Source organism: Capricornis sumatraensis, chromosome 5 (genome assembly GCF_032405125.1).
Source record: "Capricornis sumatraensis isolate serow.1 chromosome 5, serow.2, whole genome shotgun sequence".
NCBI lineage: Eukaryota > Metazoa > Chordata > Mammalia > Artiodactyla > Bovidae > Capricornis > Capricornis sumatraensis.
Genome location: NC_091073.1, coordinates 49062752 through 49083392, shown reverse-complemented (window position 1 = coordinate 49083392; position 20641 = coordinate 49062752). Strand labels below are relative to the sequence as shown.

The 20641-nt window shown below is 38.4% G+C and overlaps 1 protein-coding gene across 1 annotated transcript in view; it reads left to right on the top strand.

Annotated features, from left to right (window-relative positions):
- Positions 1 to 20641, top strand: part of FBXL13 (F-box and leucine rich repeat protein 13) — a 215452-nt gene that overhangs the window by 140071 nt on the left and 54740 nt on the right. The window contains exons 13-17 of the mRNA XM_068972394.1: positions 8593 to 8691; positions 9234 to 9351; positions 9448 to 9610; positions 15913 to 16032; positions 16752 to 16878. Of these exons, the coding sequence (XP_068828495.1) occupies positions 8593 to 8691; positions 9234 to 9351; positions 9448 to 9610; positions 15913 to 16032; positions 16752 to 16878 (627 nt within the window). The remainder of the gene's footprint in view (positions 1 to 8592; positions 8692 to 9233; positions 9352 to 9447; positions 9611 to 15912; positions 16033 to 16751; positions 16879 to 20641) is intronic.

Sequence of the window (20641 nt, the reverse complement as noted above, 5' to 3'; positions counted from 1 at the left end):
CCCCTTCCTTTCCTGGATACAATCTTATTGGTTGATAGCACCCAGTTTTTGGCTGCATTACAAGGAACCACTCAGCTGTGGCTGATTTCTGCTATCACTTTTTCCCCCTTGTTCAGGAAATCTTGTCATGAACATATTTCCAAGACAGCAAGAGAGAAAAAGTTTTTTACTTGTTTTGGGGAAGCCATTATTGGAGATACAAGTGTTAGGCTAATAGACTTGCTGTTATTATTTAGTTCTTAGCCACTTAGTTGCTTAGCCACTGGGGAAGCAGGGCAATATGCTAGGGCTGAGAAAAGGGGAGAAATTTAGAAGTGTTGTGAAAAACAACTGCTCCCGTCCCTGAATCTGGAGTTATTCACTATGGGGAGAAATGGTCTCTAGCCTTGGCTCTGCCGTTGACTGTGTGACTCAAGAACATCCGTTCATTCATTCGGCACTTACGGAGCACCCACTCTGTGTGTGGCACTGTGTCCAGCACCAGGGACACACTATGAGGAACAGATAAGGAATCTATTCTCAAATCACCCAACTTCTCTAAATACTGTTTCTTCATACTTATGGTGTGAGGGATACACTAGAATGATCTCTCAAGGTTTTTTACTTCTAGTTCTTTATTTTTCAGTGAGCTCACAATATGCCCAGAAAAACGGTAACAGGAAAACTGGTACTCGAAACACATACCAGGTATCATGCTAACGAACCACTTTCATATACATGCCTCTGTTTTCTCAAGAATCTCGTAAAATAAGTATTATTATACCCATTTTATAGATGAGACAACTAAGCATCAGACAGGTTGAATTGCCTTTTGTTATAAGTGAGAAAGAGATAGACTCAAACCCAGCAACCCAGCTCTCTGCTGGCTCCAAGCCCAGCATTCTTTCCCTGCCCTCTGTTCTCCAGGTTTATAATGTTAATTTATCTCCCTTGGACTTTTCTCTGTGAGTATTTATGGAAAACTTATTCAAGAACCCATGGCAGTACAATATGAAATACCTAATTTTTGTCTTATGGGTCTTCCATTAGTTTTTTCTCCCTCTTTACCTACTAAGCTTTTCTTATTCATCCCAAGGGTGATCTTGCCACTTCATCTAAGCCAAGGGCTCCCACTGCTTTGCCTCTGCTTGTACTTTACCTTCAACTTTGAATCATTTTCAATCTTGTCTGTAGTCAAATTCTGTACTCTTTCCCAGACTTTGTCTTACTCCTAAATTTAATTCATCCATACCCTAATAGTTATTCAACACAGTAAGAAGTTTAAAAGAAAAAGAGTATAAAATCATCTCCTTGGGGGAAATAAAACATGCACAGATGATAGGACTGTTATATGCTAAAATAGTTATAAACGTGTAAGGGCGAGAGACGAAAGGTAGCAGGAAAGGGCTGGAGTCACTGGGACTTGACGAATAGCTAAGGCTTGATTAGATGAAAAGAGAAAGGGGTGGAGAAAGGTTACAAAGTCAGACAAAGAGCAGACAGGTCCACTGGGTACTGGAGAAGTTGGATGCCTTTCTGGCCAGAATGACGAAGTTTGAAGAGCTCTGGAAGCTGGGATGGAACAGTTGAACTGGATGTTATTGTTGAAGAATGTTAATCAGAAGGAGTACTGGATTAAGAATTTGCACATCTGTGTTCTTGCTCTACCAATCTGTAATCTGGAGAAAATCGATCAAGAGATCTGAGTCTCCATTTCCTCATCTCTTAGGGCTACCTCAGTCTATAGAAGTCTCAGCTCCTTAGAACAGCCTCTCTTCTTTTACTGTTCCTGCCTCCAGACATTTTGTAAGTATGCCTTTTAAGTGTGAGCAGTCAGTTATGAGACCTTTCACAACGTAGTATAATCACATATACTCTGTGAGAACTTTCACAGTGCTAAAAAACATGATTGGTCACAGAGCCACACAAGTTAAATAATAAAAATTAAGTTATACAGTCTAAATAATAAAATTCAGGATATACAATTTAAATAATACTCATACACAAGCATTAAAAATGGAATTTTTGATTGGGAGTTTGGGATTAGGAGATGCAAACTAGCACACGTAGGATGGATAAACAACATGGTCCTGCTGCACAGCACAAGGAGCTATATTCAATACACTGTAGTAAGTCACAATGGAAAAGAACAGATATCTGAATCACTTTGCTGTACAGCAGAAAATGACCCAACATTGTAAATCAACTATATACTTCACTAAAATATTTTTTTAAATGGAATGTTTCCCCTACCGATTTCAAATTTTAACTTTAGGACACTTAGTTCAGTTCAGTCGCTCAGTCGTGTTTGACTCTTTGTGACCCCATGGATTGCAGCACGCCAGGGTTCCCTGTCCATTACCAACTCCTGGAGCTTGCTCAAACTCATGTCCATCGAGTTAGTGATGCCATCCAACCATCGCATCCTCTGTCATCCCCTTCTCCTCCTGCCTTCAATCTTTCCCAGCATCAGGATCTTTTCCAGTGAGTCAGTTCTTTGTATCAGGTGGCCAAAATATTGGAGCTTCAGCATCAGTCCTTCCAATGAATATTCAGGACTGATTTCCTTTATGACTGACTAAGTTCTTTAATTAAATATTTAGAATTAAAGTTTTAAGACTTGAGACTTTGTGTTTTAACTTGAAAATATGGGGCAAAAATAAGGTCTTAGGGCTTTCTTTTTAGTTGTGTATGAGTCAAACAGTTAGTGGTGCCAGATGGGGTGGATGGTCTCAAAGATGCTGATCTGGATAAAAACGTGGCCAGGCAAGCTTAGATGAACAGCCAGGAAAGCAGCCAAGAGCAAAAAGAGCATTAACCATGAGTCTAGGAAAAGTCAACGTCCAAAATATTCACGGAAGCTGTGATGTTAATTTTAGTGTTACTTGAACGGGCCATGGGTGCTCAGTTTTTTGGATAAATATTATTTTAGGTCTGTCCATGATGGTGTTTCTGTATGAGATCAATATTTAAATAGTAGACTGACTAAAGCAGATTGCCTTCCTCAATGTTGGTGGGTCTCATCTAATCTGTTGAGCATCTGAATAGAATAAAAAGGCTGAGAGGGAAAATATACTCTCTATCTAGAGCAAGACATCTTGGAATGTGAAGTCAAGTGGGCCTTAGAAAGCATCACTACGAACAAAGCTAGTGGAGCTGATGGAATTCCAGTTGAGCTATTTCAAATTCTGAAAGATGATGCTGTGAAAATGCTGCACTCAATATGCCAGCAAATTTGGAAAACTCAGCAGTGGCCACAGGACTGGAAAACGTCAGTTTTCATTCCAATTCCAAAGAAAGGCAATGCCAAAGAATGCTCAAACTACTGCACAACTACACTCATCTCACATGCTAGTAAAGTAATGCTCAAAATTCTCCAAGCCAGGCTTCAGCAATACGTGAACCGCGAACTCCCTGATGTTCAAGCTGGTTTTAGAAAAGGCAGAGGAACCAGAGATCAAATTGCCAACCATCCGCTGGATCATGGAAAAAGCAAGAGAGTTCCAGAAAAACATCTATTTCTGCTTTATTGACTATGCCAAAGCCTTTGACTCTGTGGATCACAATAAACTGGAAAATTCTGAAAGAGATGGGAATACCAGACCACCTAACCTGTCTCTTGAGAAATCTGTATGCAGGCCAGGAAGCAACAGTGAGAACTGGACATGGAACAACAGACTGGTTCCAAATAGGAAAAGGAGTATGTCAAGGCTGTATATTGTCACCCTGCTTATTTAACTTCTGTGCAGAGTACATCATGAGAAACGCTGGACTGGAAGAAACACAAGCTGGAATCAAGATTGCTGGGAGAAATATCAATAACCTCAGATATGCAGATGACACCACCCTTATGGCAGAAAGTGAAGAGGAGTTAAAAAACCTCTTGATGAAAGTGAAAGAGGAGAGCAAAAAAGTTGGCTTAAAGCTCAACATTCAGAAAACGAAGATCATGGCATCTGGACCCATCACTTCATGGCAAATAGATGGGGAAACAGTGGAAACAGTGTCAGACTTTATCTTTCTAGTCTCCAAAATCACTGCAGATGGTGATTGCAGCCATGAAATTAAAAGACGCTTACTCCTTGGAAGAAAAGTTATGACCAACCTAGACAGCATATTGAAAAGCAGAGACATTACTTTGCCGACTAAGGTCCGTCTAGTCAAGGCTATGGTTTTTCCTGCGGTCATGTATGGATGTGAGAGTTGGACTGTGAAGAAGGCTGAGCACCGAAGAATTGATGCTTTTGAAGTGCAGTGTTGGAGAAGACTCTTGAGAGTCCCTTGGACTGCAAGGAGATCCAACCAGTCCATTCTGAAGGAGATCAGCCCTGGGATTTCTTTGGAAGGAATGATGCTAAAGCTGAAGCTCCAGTACTTTGGCCACCTCATGCGAAGAGTTGACTCTGATGCTGGGAGGGATTGGGAGCAGGAAGAGAAGGGGACAACCAAGGATGAGATGGCTGGATGGCATCACTGACTCGATGGATGTGAGTCTGAGTGAACTCTGGGAGATGGTGATGGACAGGGAGGCCTGGCATGCTGCGATTCATGGGGTCGCAAAGAGTCAGACATGACTGAGCGACTGAACTGAACTGAACTGATGCCTGCCTTCAAGCTAGGACATCAGTCTCTGCCCGTCTTCAGACAATACCTTCAGCTCTCCTGGTTCTTCAGCTTACCAACTGCAGATCTTTGGACTTTTTAGCCTCTGTTGTTGCTTGAGCCATTTCCTTATAAGAACTTTATCTATCTATCTATGCACGTTTTTTCTTCCTTCCTCCCTTTCCATCTATTTGTCTATCTGTCTATCTATCTATCTACTTGTCTCCTATTGGATCTCTTTTTCTGGGGAACCCAGACTAACACAGTAGCATTAGGACCCACATCATAATGGGTGGTTGTGAGGATGACACAGACCAGTTATGTGAAAATATATTGGAGCTGAAGGTCTAATATTTTGGCCACCTAATGTGAAGAGCCAGCTCATTGGAAAAGACCCTGATGCTGGGAAAGACTGATCATAAAATGAGAAAGGGGCAGCAGAGGATAAGATGTTGGATAGCATCACCGACTCAATGGACATGAATCTGAGGAAATTCTGGGAGACAGTGAAGGACAGGGAAGCCTGGCATGCTGAAGTGCATGGAACTGCAGAGTTGGACATGTCTGAGTAACTGAATAACAATATGAAAACTGCCTTAAAAAGTGCCTGGTAAACAATAAGTGTTATTTAAATGATAGCTATTATGAGCCCTACTAGGTTCCTAGAGCTCACCACAGCCTCCCATGGAACATTTTGGATCCTATTATCAGAAACTTTTTCTTCCAGTCCATGACTGAGGAGTAGGAGTAAGAGGAATTCAGCAAATGTTTTCCTGAGCTTTACCAGGAAGTCTTTGAAATCATCTAACAGGACATTTTTAGGCCAAATATCACCTAGAGGCTTGGCTTTTTAACAAGTTAAAAGGACCATGTCCTGGAGCAGAAGTCTTCAGTAGACACTTTCAGCATACATTAGATTTCTTTAGGTATGTGACTGCAAACCTACTGTGTGAGGAAGAGGACTGAATTTCCTTCTTCTTTCCTTTTATTCATTTTTTTCTGATTACAGAAGAATTATATGCTCATTAAATAACATTTTTAAAACACAAACGAAAATAAAAGTCATTCATGAACTCAGCATCCAAAGATAAACAATATTTTGAAATGTTTCTAGTTTTTTGTCTATTTGTCTGTGAGACATGTATTTTTTAAAACAACATTGAGATCATAATATATACGGCTGCTATTCCTCTGTCTCCCTGTCATTTTGTGAAGATGACTTAGTACGAGAGTTCCCCCTGATATTTGTTTTTGGAAAGAGTCTTACTTTCCCATTACTGAATCAGAGCGTCATCTTATTGCCCATCCATGACCATTTGTTAGGAAATAAAGTCTAAATAACAATGTTATTTTAAGATAATTCATAGGGAAATATATTTGATCTTTTGACCAGTAACTATTTTTGAACACTCTCTACCACTGTTGCTTCTATTAATGTAGATAATGATAGCTGAAAGAAATCAACATACCAAGCTATAGTAATCAAAACAGTGTGGTACTGCCACAGGACAGACATGTAGAATTGAGAGTCCATTAATCTATACTGTTATGGCCAACTGATTTCCAACACAGGTGCCGAGACCATGCAGTTGGGGAAAGAATATTCTCTTCAACAGCTGGTGCTGGACAAATGGATTATCCATGAAAAAATAAAGTAGGTTCCTTACCTCATACTATATACAAAAATCAACTGAAAATGGACCAATGACCTAAATATGAACTAAAATGACAACACTTTGAAGAAAACACTGAGAATAAATCTACATGACCTTAGATTTAGCAATGGATTATTAGATATGACATCAAAAGCATAAGCAACAAAAGAAAAAGCTGAGAAAATGGACTTCATCAAAATAAAAAACTTGTGTATCAAAGGACATTATTAAAAAGTGAAAAGACAACCTAAAGAATGAACAAAATATTTCTAAGTCATATATCTAGGGGTCTAGAATCCAGAATATACAGGAACTCTTATAACTCAACAAATGACAAATGACCAATTGAAAAATAGTCGAAGGACTTGAATAGACATTTCCCTAAAGAAGATATTCAAACAACTAATAAGAACATGAAAAGATTTCAATTTCATTAGTCATCGGGCTTCCCTGGTAGTTCAGCTGGTAAATTTTCTGCCAGCAATGTGGGAGACCCCAGTTCAATTCCTGGGTTGGGAAGATCTGCTGGAAAAGTGATAAGCTACTCACTCCAGTATTCAGCTGGTAAAAAATCTGGTAAAAAATCTGCCTGCAATGCAGATGTCATTAGGGGGATGCAAATCAAAATTACAATGTGGTACTACTTCAAACTCAGGAAATTTTTTGAAAAAGGAAAATATGAAAAAATAAAAAATAAATTTTGGCAAAGATGTGGAGAAATTAGGACCCTTGTAGATTGTTGGTGAGAATGTAAAATAGTACAGCCACTGTAGAAAGTATTTTGGTGGTTCTTAAAAAGTTAAAAGTAGAATTACCATATGGTCTGGCAATCTCACTCCTAGGTGTATACCCAAAGGAATTTAAAACTGGTACAACAAATAGATGTACATGTATGTTCACAACAGCACTATTCAAAATATCCAAAAGATCTAAAACAGATAAGTGGATAAACAAAATGTGGTATCTCCATGAAATAGAATATTATTCAGCCATAAAAAGGAATAAGGTACTGACATATTATATTTTGAACTTCAAAAACATCAGGGCAAGTGAAAGAAACTAGACACAAAATGACTACATACTGCATAATTCCACTTGTAAGAAATATTTACAATAGGTAAATCCATAGAGACAGAAAACAGATTAGTGATTGCCAGGGGCTAGGGAAGGTGTGTATGGGGAGCAACTTCTTAATAAGTAAAAGGATTTTTTTTAGGGTGATAAATATGTTTTGAAACTACATAGAAGTGACTATTCAAAATTATGATTACTTCAGTTCAGTTCAGTTGCTCAGTCATCTCTGACTCTTTGCGACCCCATGAACCACAGCACACCAGGCATCCCTGTCCATCACCAACTCCCGGAGTCCACACAAACCCATATCCACTGAGTCGGCGATGTCATCCAACCATCTCATCCTCTGTCGTCCCCTTCTCCTCCCGCCCTCAATCTTTCCCAGCATCAGGGTCTTTTCAAATGAGTCAGCTCTTTGCATCAGGTGGCCAAAGTATTGGAGTTTCAGCTTCAACATCAGTCCCTCCAATGAACACCCAGGACTGATCTCCTTTAGGATGACTGGTTGGATCTCCTTGCGGTCTAAGGGACTCTCAAGAGTCTTTTCCAACACCACAGTTCAAAAGCATCAATTCTTCAGTGCTCAGCTTTCTTTATAGTCCAACTCTCACATCCATACATGACCACTGGAAAAACCATAGACTTGACTAGACTGACCTTTGTTGACAAAGTGATGTCTCTGCTTTTTAATATGCTGTCTAGGTTGGTCATAACTTTCCTTCCAAGGAGTAAGCGTCTTTTAATTTCATGGCTGCAATCACCATCTGCAGTGATTTTGGAGCCCGGAAAAATAAAGTCACTGTTTCCCCATATATTTGCCATGAAGTGATGGGACCGGATGCCATGATCTTAGTTTTCTGAAAGTTGAGCTTTAAGCCAACGCTTTCACTCTCCTCTTTAACTTTCATCAAGAGGCTCTTTAGTTCTTCTTCACTTCCTGCCATAAGGGTGGTGTCATCTGCATATCTGAGGTTACTGATATTTCTCCTTAGTTAAGAGACTTTTAAGTGACTAATTTTATGTTATATGAATTTTACTTCAATACAAAATAGAATAACAAGTTAAATAGGCTTACCCTGGTGATCATTTCACAAAACATACATATAAAGAAATCAAGATTAGAATATGTGTTTCCTTTTTACGTCTGCAACATGTTATGGTTTCAATTTTAAGACACAGTAAACCAATCATAACACATCTTTGGTTATTACTATCTTTGGGTTTTATTAGAGGTGATGCTAATGAGTTCTCCCATCATTTTCACCAACTTTATGCAATTCAGATTTCAGTCCAAGGCTTCAGGAACATTGCAAACAGCTGCAGTGGGATAATGCATCTGACTATCAATGACATGCCAACTCTGACAGACAACTGTGTAAAAGTAGGTATTTGGAAACTACAATTTATTCTCAGTCCTATTTGGTAGGCATATTTTCTAGTGGCTTGAATTATTGAAAAATATGAGTGGGCTTTTCATTCCAGTTGATGTTTATATGAAATTTATATACACATTTGAACATTTGAATCTTTAAATACCCTAAGAAACTTCATTTCACATTTAGGATATTTTTATTTCAATGATATTGCAATCAAATCTCACAAAATCATATGTAAGCTTAAGCATAAACCTTAAGTCTGGTTCTACATGTTAAGCTTCTAAATGTTCTGATTTCTTTCAGCATTCCATTGTCTCATGTTTTCCTATCTTTTGTGATATCATTTAGTTGATTCCTATGCATTACTCAAATGTAAGTGTAGTAAAGTATATTGGAAAAAGTAAAAGTTCCCATTTTCTTTGACAATAGGGCAACTTAATAGTTAATGTGTCCGTTTTTGAAAAGACTGAAAGAAAAAATAATCTCATGACTTTGATAAATGTGTTCTATATAATCTGATTAATCTTTTATTTTTTTCCTTCTAAAGGCTTTAGTTGAAAAATGCCGTCGTATTTCATCAGTAGTTTTCATTGGTGCACCACATATTTCTGATAGTACTTTCAAAGCTCTATCTGCTTGTGACATCAAAAAGATCCGATTTGAAGGTGTGAGATATTAAAAAGTAGTTTAGCATTAATTTTTACTTTTAATCTTGTGGTGATTCAAATACAAGCCTTAACTTTTTCTTCTTTAAAACACAGGAAATAAAAGGATTACTGATGCATGCTTCAAACTTATAGACAAGAGTTATCCAAACATCAGTCACATTTACATGGTAGACTGCAAGGGAATAACAGATGGCAGCCTCAAATCACTCTCACCTTTGAAGCAACTCACTGTGTTGAATCTGGCAAACTGTGTAAGGTAAACAGTCATTCAGTCAAGAAACACTGATTATCTAGAATGTTCCAAGCTTCCTCAAGATGCTCACTGTTAGTATAGTAAACATGAAAGTTAGGGATCTAAGTAGAGGTAAGTGCAGAGTTCTGTGGTAAAATAAAGGAGGGGCACCCAACCCAGACTAGTTATATGTGGGCACAGGGAGATGATCAGGGAATGCTCAGGATATGTGGAATCACAGGCTCTTATAAGATTAAATGAATTCACTAGAACATTTGTGGGCTACTTATCCTAGTGAAGGTTCTCACAGCTAGTTCAGTTAATAGGTCTTTTTCCCAACTGGACTTTCTGACTTGCCTATGAAGAACCAATCTTACTGAAGTGTTTACTCTGGGGTACTAGTTAGATTTTTCCTCTATGTGGATCTGCTCACAGATGGCAAGTTCTTACTGAAACCGTTTTTTTCACCTGAGCTACAAATAGGCTTCTAACCTGGCATTCTCAGGTGGGCAAGGATCCAATTCTTGCTAAAATTTCTTCCCCAATTGATATCTCAGCCTCTTTCCTATGTAAATTTCTTAAAATATTATGGGGCCAGAAGATAACAAAACAGCATGTGATTACAAAGAAATTGGTTAATAGTTTACATAACATAAGACAAGTCAGAGTAATAAGCTAAGCTAAACAAAATCTTAACCCATGGTCCCTATTATTAAAATGGGGAGGCACTGAGGGTTGGGAGGGAAGGCAAAGACAGGATTTGAAATGGGAAAAGCTGGATTAGGAAATGAAGCCTCTAGTTAATAGCCAATAAGGAACTGAGGCCTCCTACCAACAGACATGTAAGTGAATTTAGAAGCAGATCCTCCATACTCAGTAAATCCTGCAGATGACTAAAGCCCCAGCTGATATCTTGTAGTTGCAAGCTCATGAACAAGCTGGCATCATGATGGAAGCACAATATGGAAGCTATCATACAACAGCTAATGGACTTCCCAGGTGGCTCAGCTGGTAAAGAATCTACCTGCAGTACAGGAGACCTGGGTTCTATCCTTGGGTTGGGAAGATCCCCTGGAGGAGGGCATGGCAACCCATACCAATATTCTTGCTTGGTGAATCCCCATGGACAGAGGAGGCTGGTGGGCTGCAGTGCACAGGGTCTCAAAGAGTTGGACACAACTGAGCAACTAAGAACGTAACAGTTAATCCTATTTGTATTAACATGAAATAAAATTGAATTGCACTCATATATTTCACTCAGGCTTCTGTAGGTTAATTAGTTTTAAAAATAAATGGAGGTTTTTATGCTTCTAGCAGTATAGTTGACAAAACACTTCAAAGGACTCCTTGCTATTAATACAAACAATTTAGATTCTTAATGAAACATACTTTCAATACATTGCTGAGCCTACAAAGAGTAAGAGAAATATCCAGTTCATGATTCATCACCATTCTCTCAATGAGCAGACTCTCTGAGATGGAGAGTGAAGGGCAAGCAAACATAAAAGGTGGAGCTGCTATTAGCGTAAATGTTCAACATTGGCATTGAGAGAATCAATTTTAGTAAGACTCAAGATAGGGAACCAGGATGAGACTTCTGCAGTGTTTGGACCCTTCAAAAGGGACAAAATAGTCTCAAGTAGATAGTGCCCAAGCCCCTGGAAGAAGTTATCTGCAAGCTTTTTTGAAGGAAAGCATCTTCTCTTTAAGCATCTGGGATTCCCATAGGTTAAGATCAAATAAATAGATGTTTACAATTAAAGACCATCAAATGTATGAAGATATGAGTCATCAAGTGTACAAAGATATGCAATATAAATTTGAGCTGCGTAATTCATATATTAGAAAAATCAGTCATAGAATATTAAGTAACTATGTATAAAATGTTTGAATAAAGAGATAATGGAACCAGAAATATGAGCAGGCAACAAAATACGATAAAAATGACTAGCCGTGGAAGTAAAAGACATTGGCTCCTTGGAAGAAAATCTGACAAACCAATGACAAACCTACAGAACATATTGAAAAGCAGAGACATCACTTTGCCTACAAAGGTCCATATAATCAAAGCTATGGTTTTTCCAGTAGTCAGGTATGGATGTGAGAGTTTGACCATACAGAAGGCTGAGTGCCAAAGAATTGATACTTTCGAACTGTGGTACTATAGAAGACTCTCAAGAGTTCCTTGGATAGCAAGGAAATCAAACCAGTCAATCCTAAAAGAAATAAACCCTGAATATTCACTGGAAGGACTAATGCTGAAGCTGAAGCTCTAATACTTTGGCTACTTGATACAAAGAGTCAACTCTTTGGAAAAGACCCTGATGCTGGGAAAGATTGAAGGCAGGAGGAGAAGGTGATGACAGAAGATGAGATGGTTGAATGGCATCACTGATTCAATAGATTAGAGTTTGAGCAAACTCCAGGAAATAGTGAAGGACAGGGAAGATTGGTGTGCTGCAGTCCATGGGGTCACAAAGAGTCAGATATGACTTAATGACCAAACAACAACAATTTGAAAAACTAACTTTTAGAAATGAAAAAATATGTATAGTTATTGAAATAAAATGGATTGCTAATCAGCAGATTAGAACTCAGTGAAGAGAGAAATACAAAGTTGGAAGATAACTGAAGATATGATAGCAGAGTGAAAAAATAAAAAGAAAAATGTAATAGAGTATAACAAGATAGGGGAGGTTTAATTTAGAGTTTTAGATTAGATTTTTTTTAATTCATCTATAGAAGATACACTTAATATGGGAAATTTGAGAATCAAAGCATATATTTTTCTCAACCACATATCAATCCTTCAAAAAATGGACTGTGCATAAAGTTTTAAAGCAAGTCCTCACAACTTTTATAGTACTGGTATCAAGAAACTAGATTCTCTTACTATAGTGCAATTATATTAGGAATCAGTAATAGAAAGCTACATTTTAAAAATATTTATGATTTAAAATGAAAATTCCAGAGCATCATAATCACCTGAAGAGCTGAATAAAACTACACATGCCCAAGCTCTATCCCAGAGCTACTGAATCTGAATATCTAACGATGGAACACCAACTAACATATTTTTTTAAAAAGCAACATGGGTGCTTTTGATGCACAGCCAGGTTTACAACTAACTACATTAACTCATCAACTTGGCCATTATGTGAAATAATCCTTTCTATTGAAATTTATGCTTCCTGGATTATCATATAAATTTATATATACATACATATAAACACAGATTCACGTCAGTATGTGTGTGTGTGTGTGTATAAATGTGTGTTTTCAGGCTATTTTTTCCTCTTTCAATCATTCATCTGTCTTCTATCTAATCTTGCACAGTATTTTATCTGTAAAAATGGGGAAAATAAAGAGTATATACTCAGGATTGTTGTGAGGATAAAATAAATCAATTCATATAATATATTTAGAAAAGTGTCTGGCACTTAATAAACACTCAATAAGTGTTATCTATTATCATTATACTTAATAAATTCTTTACCATCTGAGCTACCAGGGAAGTCTGTGAAATCAGAAGACGATTGCTTCTTGCCAGGAAAGTGATGACAAACCTAGACATTGTGTTGAAAAGCAGAGACATTACTATGCTGACAAAGGTCCATAGAGTCAAGGCTATGGTCTTCCTAGTGGCCACATATGGTTGGGAGAGCTGAACCGTAAAGAAGGTAGAACGCCAAAGAATTGATGCCTTTGAACTGTGGTGCTGGGAAGACTCCTGAAAGTCCCTCGAACAGCAAAGAGAGCAAACCAGTCAATCTTAAGGGAGAACAACCCTGAATATTCACTGGAAGGACTGATGCTGAAGCTGAAGCTCCAGTATTGTGGTCATCTGATGTGAACAGATGAATCATTGGAAAAGTCCCTGATGCTGGGAAAGATTGAGGGCAGAAAGAGAAGAGGGCATCAGAGGATGACAAGGCTGGATGGCATCACCGATCCAATGAACATGAACTTGGGCACTCTGAGAGATGGTGAGGGACAGGGAAGTCTGGCATGCTGCAGTCCCAGGGACTATAAAGCATCAGACAGGACTGGGTGACTAAACAACAACAAAATATATTCTAATATCTAACAGACTGAAACTCTCTTCATGAGTCACCTTCTTTTAAATTATTAAATATTTTTGCCAGTTTATTCTTCCAAATGAATGTTAGAATACTTTTGTCACATTTCAGAAAATCCTATTGAGATATTAATTGAAATTATGTTAAATACACAAATTTTGGAAAGATATATAGTTTTATAATACTTACTTGAGTTTCTCTTTCTTTGTCCAGAATTATCTACTAAAAATGTATTCAGATATCTAAGTAGTTTACATCTAATTATAATTTTGTTACTAACTTTTAGTTTTATAACAATCATGGTACAAAAATGTGATCTCTGTCTTTTGGAGTCTTTATTTAGGGGTAAGGCTGATGGGAAGGTTGATGGTTAAGTTGTTTATCATGTTGAATATACTTTAATAATCCATGGAATTTAAATTACATTAATTGTATTAATTTTTATGTCTCACTTTTGTTTGTCAAAAACCAAGTCTAATACAAAATTGTACCTTAATTATATTCTTTTTGAATTCCTAATTATTTTTCCTTCAGTTTGTATTTATGCTATATTATGTTTGCATAATGGAGAAGGCAATGGCACCCCACTCCAGTATTCTTGCCTGGAAAATCCCATGGACAGAGGAGCCTGGTAGGCTGCAGTCCATGGGGTTGCTAAGAGTCGGACATGACTGAGCAACTTCACTTTCACTTTTCACTTTCTTGCATTGGAGAAGGAAATGGCAACCCACTCCAGTGTTCTTGCTTGGAGAATGCCAGGGACAGGAGAGTCTGGTGGGCTGCCATCTATGGGGTCACACAGAGTCGGACACGACTGAAGTGACTTAGCTATGTTTGCATAAAGGGGCTTCCCTGCTAGTTTAGATGGTTAAGAATATGTCTGTAATGCAGGAGACCCGGGTTTGATCCGTGGGTCCAGGAGAGCCCCTAAAGAAGGGAATGGCTACCCACTCCAGTATTCTTGCCTGGAGAATTCCATGGACAGAGGAGCCTGGCAGGCTGCAGCCCATGGTTTCGTAAAAAGTCAGACATGACTGAGGGACTAACACTATAAGGAAAGGAAGTTGCTCAGTCGTGTCCGACTCTTCGTGACCCCATGGACCACAGCCCACCAGGCTCCTCCATCCATGGGATTTTCCAGGGAAGAGTAGTGGAGTGGGGTGCCACTGACTAACACTATATGTTGCATAAAAAGTCATGACTTGGATTTTTCTCTTCATAGTAGTATTTTTAAGAATTATTTGGTTAAAAGGTAATTTTTTAAAAGATTGTAGGATGACTTAGTTTTTTATGACCAGGCTTATGAATATACTTAATATTCAGAAATTTGTAATCCACATCCAAAGGCAACCAAAATTTAGAGTAAGATTTGATTTACATTGACCATAAACATGATTTTTCCTGTGTATGTGTGCTTAGTCACTCAGTCGTGTCCGACTCTTTGCAACCCTATGCACTGTAGCCCGCCAGGCTCCTCTGTCCGTGGAATTCTCCAGGCAAGAATACCAGAGTGGGAAGCTGTTCCCTTCTCCAGTCGGACACGACTGAAGCGACTCAGCAGCAGCAGCAGCAGCAATGCTACTTCACAACTTTCTTCTTGTCATTTTATTAAGTGTGTTTCTTGTTGACTATAATTGAGAGAATCACTATAAAGCAGGACTTCTGGGAGGGGGTGGCACTGACACACAGGTGTCTCTGATTAAGGACAGTGTGGGAAGACTGAGGTCAAGGTCTTCCTACAGCATCAGGTCTTGTCTGCTTCAGAAAGGATCTATACGTAACTTACTGGGTTTCTTCTAGTCCAGCTAAACTGACTTGTGCTTAGTGGAAATTCATCCAAGATTTTCATAGTAGTTTGATTGTAAGTATTTTCTCCCTATCCTAAGTTTTGGTCTTTTTTCTTTTGCAGGAGATTGCAACAGGCACTATTTAACATGATCAGATTTTAACTTCAGGGAAGAAACCTTGCAGGCCATCTGTTTTATTAATAGCCATGCCACCTAATTAAATGAACAAATGAACAGGAATAGCATTTTTATTAATACATCTATTACTATCATTTATATATTTTATATTAAAGTAAAAGCTATATAACCAAATTTGGTTTACAAATGTGGGCAAAATACCAGATATAGATATTGCCTTGCCATTCTGGAATGCACTGGATGTAGTAGCTCTTATTTTAATAGTACTGTACATATTTACACATAAAATCACAGGTAGAGCTTTCCTTATTCTTTCCGACAGAATTGGTGATATGGGACTAAAGCAATTTCTTGATGGTCCTGCAAGCACAAAGATAAGAGAATTAAACTTAAGTAACTGTATCCACCTGAGTGATGCCTCCATTGCAAAACTATCAGAACGGTATGATAAAACAATAATACTACATATATTATTAGTAGCTGTATATCTGTTGATATGAGAGATCAGAGATGGACTTTTGAAGCCATTTGGAAAACATCAGGGATGCCTAGAAGCTGGTCCAATATTCAGTTAAACCAAATAAGATATTGGAGTCATAGATTAATATTTTTCTATCTCTGTTTATTACTAATTTCACCTTGGAGAAAGTTAGAGATGGAATCACGCAAAAAGTTATAAATAGCTATACCTGGGTGACTTATCTGTCCTTTTCAAGGACATTGTCTCTAAGGAAACCTTTACTCCAGTGTATCCCAAGGGATACTCTAGTGGGTGAATTTATTCTTGATCCTCTTTACTTGTCAAAGGTCTTGTGTACACTACAGGGTGAAGTCTAATTCTTGTAGTAAATGTGTAAGGAAAAGGAGAGATTTAAATTTGTCCTTTTAGTGGTTATTCATCTTGGTATTTTTATGAGTTTTTTGCATGCATGCATGCAATATTTTTTTCTTATCAGAAATTGCAATATGAAATGAAATCACAGAAAAAATATTTCACTCAGCTGTGTATTGTCCACTTTTAAGCTTACTATTAACATTATGATGAGAAAAATAAAATCCTTGTTTCAATAGCATTTGCTTTCCCCAGATCGTTTTTATGCAAAGAAATTGCTATTTGACAGGGTTATGAAAAGTTTAATTTTTCATGCTACTTTCTTTCAGGTGCTATAATTTAAACTACTTGAATTTACGAAATTGTGAACATCTGACTGACTTAGGAGTTGAATTCATTGTAAACATCTTTTCGTTGGTATCAGTTGATCTCTCTGGAACAGACATCTCTAATGAGGTAAAAAAAAAATGACTTCTATTGTTTTCTGTAACACAATCATTTCCATTTTGTAAACAATGGAGAGAACAACAATTATTTGTTTCTTAAATTATTGGATTATAAAGGGTAAGTTGGAAATTTTTTTCTGGAATAGTGATGGTTGAGGTTTTGTAAATCAATGGTTTTGTTTCTACTTCAAAAAATGGCAAAATACAATATTTGCAGGAAAGTCCTGACAGATCAGACTGTTAGATCTGAAATTTGTTTCAACTATGGACATTTGCTCATTGTGAAGATATATTTTAGATGGCTTAAATATATTTTCCTTGTGGATTACACATTCCAAAAGACTACCTTAGTGCTTTTAGATCCAAGTCTTTAGTTCAAAACTGAAATCTAAAAATGGCCTCCTCAATAAAAAATAAGTTTTTAAAAAGTGAAAACAAGAGGGGGAATAAAAATGGCCTCTTCAAATCTATAAAAGGATATATTTTAAGAAACTAATTTCCTGCAGGCTGCTGTAGCTACTCATTAGAGTTGAAACACAGGTCACACCCATCCTATCATTCTAGCACTGCTCCATTCAAAATGAAGATAAATCCAGAGATTTGTCATGTTTCTGAAAGACTTTAATGGACTGCAGTTAGATAATAAATATGCTGGCTTCTCTTGAAATCAGAGCATTAGGAGAGACAGAAGAAGACAACAGAGGTGAGGATCTCTCCCTCATCTGCTTGCTAAATCCCTAGTCATCCCTCAGTCTCATCAAATACCACTGTCTCTGAGGCCTTCTCTGAGAAGTCCTACCGTACAGCAAATACAGCAACTTCTCTGTGTACATCTGCAGCCTCAGTGTTTCCTTTACCATGACCTCTTTCTCACCACATTACTGATACCTGTGTTATACGTCCATCTTTCCCCACACATTCAGTAGGCTCTTTTAAATAAAGAACTGTGTCTGTTTATTGGTACACTTCTTTCTCTTCTTTAAGAGTGAATTTAGATTTGGCCTCCATTCTGCTAGCTGGTCTCCTCTCCTCTTACTTGGAATGTTGTTGTTGGTGGTGGTTTAGTTGCTAAGTTGTGTCTGATTCTTGCGACTCCATGGACTGTAGCCTGCCAGGCTCCTCTCTCCGTGGGATTCTCCAGGCAAGAATACTGGAGTGGTTTGTCATTTCCTTCTCCAGGGGATCTTCGTAACCTAGGAATCGAACCTAGGTCTCTGGCACTGCAGGCAGCTTCCTTACCAACTAAGAAGTGTTGGAGTGTTGTCTAAATGTAGAATGAGATAGGGAGGTTGGGACAGTTACATGTAGTCAACTCATTATGGTGAAATCAAGCCTGGTCTTCTCAATGCTGTCTTTTTTTTTTTTTTTAAGTAGTTTTTTTTTTTTTTTAATAGCTCAAGGACAAAATTACAAACTTATTAAAATAAATGCAATTTATATTTTCAAGTATAGCCGCTGAGTCAGAGATCATCTGCTGCTGCTGCTGCTGCTAAGTCACGTCAGTCATGTCCGACTCTGTGTGACCCCATAGACGGGACCCAACAGGCTCCTCTGTCCCTAGGATTCTCCAGGCAAGAACACTAGAGTGGGTTGCCATTTCCTTCTCCAATGCATGAAAGTGAAAAGTGAAAGTGAAGTCACTCAGTCGTGTCCGACCCTTAGCGACCCCATGAACTGCAGCCTACCATGCTCCTCCATCCATGGGATTCTCCAGGCAAGAGTACTGGAGTGGGTTGTCATTGCCTTCTCCTTCAATGCTGTCTTTTGTCCAAGGCGGAATCCCCTGAAGTGTCTGACAGTCCATCTGGTCTTTGGTTTCCTTCCAGGGAAATCCCAGATGTATATTCCCTGTCCCAGCTCCAAGGGCCCCTCAAGTTTTGGGGCTCCTTTGTTGTATGTGCCTTGCTCTGGGCCCCTCTGGGTCATCCTGAGGTGCGGGGACTCTGTGAGGCCTTCTTAGGTCCACAGTCCCAGACATCCCCTGCAGATACTGTCCCACTTTTACATCTGGGTGTATTTGTTCTCAGACCCATGCCTCACCCTTCTTACTTTTCTACAGAGTGGCTGACTTATGTCAGTTAGATTCCAGCTGGGTTTGGTGCTTGTAAAGTATCTGTGAACAACAGGAGGCTCAGAAGCAGGGAGAGGCCAGGGTTTTTGTCCACCCTTCCCTGCATTATTATTATCAGCTGCATTTCTTTTGTGATCTACTCCCTTCAGTCAGGATTGTTGTGGTTCCAGTTTCCCACATGACCCTGGACTTTGGGCTGTCAGAAACACTATCTCTTTCCATTGTCCTTCCAGCATAGGCATGGTACTGGCTTCCTGCTACTGCTAATATCTAGATTTTGTCCTTATTCCATTAGGCTCCTAAGGTGTCTAATACGTATTAGTCAATTTTCTTTCACGATTATATTTCTTCAGTTTCAAACAAGAGTTGTTTTTACTTTCCTCATTAGATTCTAGCTGGTACAATGATGAGCATAGGGAAAATCTGATCCCTTGTTGCTTTTCACAAGCATACAAGGGAAAGATGGAATGAGTTCTCATGTACTCTTATATTCCCAGCCTATCAGGAGACAGAGTCCAGGGAGGTCTGGAAGTGGGCTCTGTATCCCAGCATCTCATCCTTTTGCTTCCCTCTGGCTCGCTCTTCCCCTCTTCTTCCAAGCTCCCCTCCTTCCTGCTCTGCTCTCTCCCTTCCCTTCCCCTTTCTCTTATCTTCTCCTCTCCCCTCTTTCCTTCTTTGCTCCCTGTCTTTTCTCTTGGCATAGATTCTTTATCTAATCTGGGGGTGGAAGACATGTTCCAACTGATTACATGGTTTTTAAAAACGTCATGCTCCAAGTCTTTCAGGGTTTAGAATTTTAAGCTTACAAGTCCAGGATGTTTTTCTACTGTGCTGTTCTGTAAAAACCCTTCCCTGACACATACAAGCAGAAGGCCCAGCTGTTGTCTGAAGGATCACAGGGTAATGAGAAGGATCAAAGCACGTTATAAATTACATCAAAATATAATTCCACCACAGCACTCCTCACAACCTGAAGTATCTGGTGAACATTTGTTGAATTAATGAAAGGAGGTTTAGATGCTCTATCCTAGTTTTTAGCATTCGCAAAAAAACTCAGTTTTTATTTTCAAAGATCATATATTAAAATTTTTATCAACTGAGGATAAGTATAAAATTTAGGGATATAGCCTCAAGTCCCATTCACTGTTTTTATTTTCTTGTAAAAAAAAAATTAAACAATCTGAAAAATACCTGTGGAGAACAAAGTTAGTTGTTTTCTGCTAGAAGATGGAAAAATTAGTCTTCTGAAGGCTATTGTTTTCTTCCTCCAAGACAGTTAAATTCTGACCTAAGCGGCAAATGACTGACAACGCAAGGTACAACAGCTCTGGAAGCTAACCTCAAACAGTCAAATTAAAATGAGTCAGCCCAGATGTCAAGCTGGGCAGCTAACACCAGCCTGGACTGTAGGTCTGACGAAGTGCAAATATGACTACAGATTTAACATTTAGGATTTAAACTCTGGAATGTTACAGATATTACGAGAGGTCAAATGTGACCATTTATACCTTTGGGAAAAAATAGATTATGTTTTCTAATAGTTATGTTCACTCACGATTCTTTTCAATAGTGAGTTTTCAGTTTGAATCATACTATATATTTAGTTAACAAATATTTATTCTGACTACATTGTGCTCAGTGCCAAGGGTACTGGAATCAGGAAAACAGACCCGGCCCCTCCTCCTAGCCCTTATATTCTAGT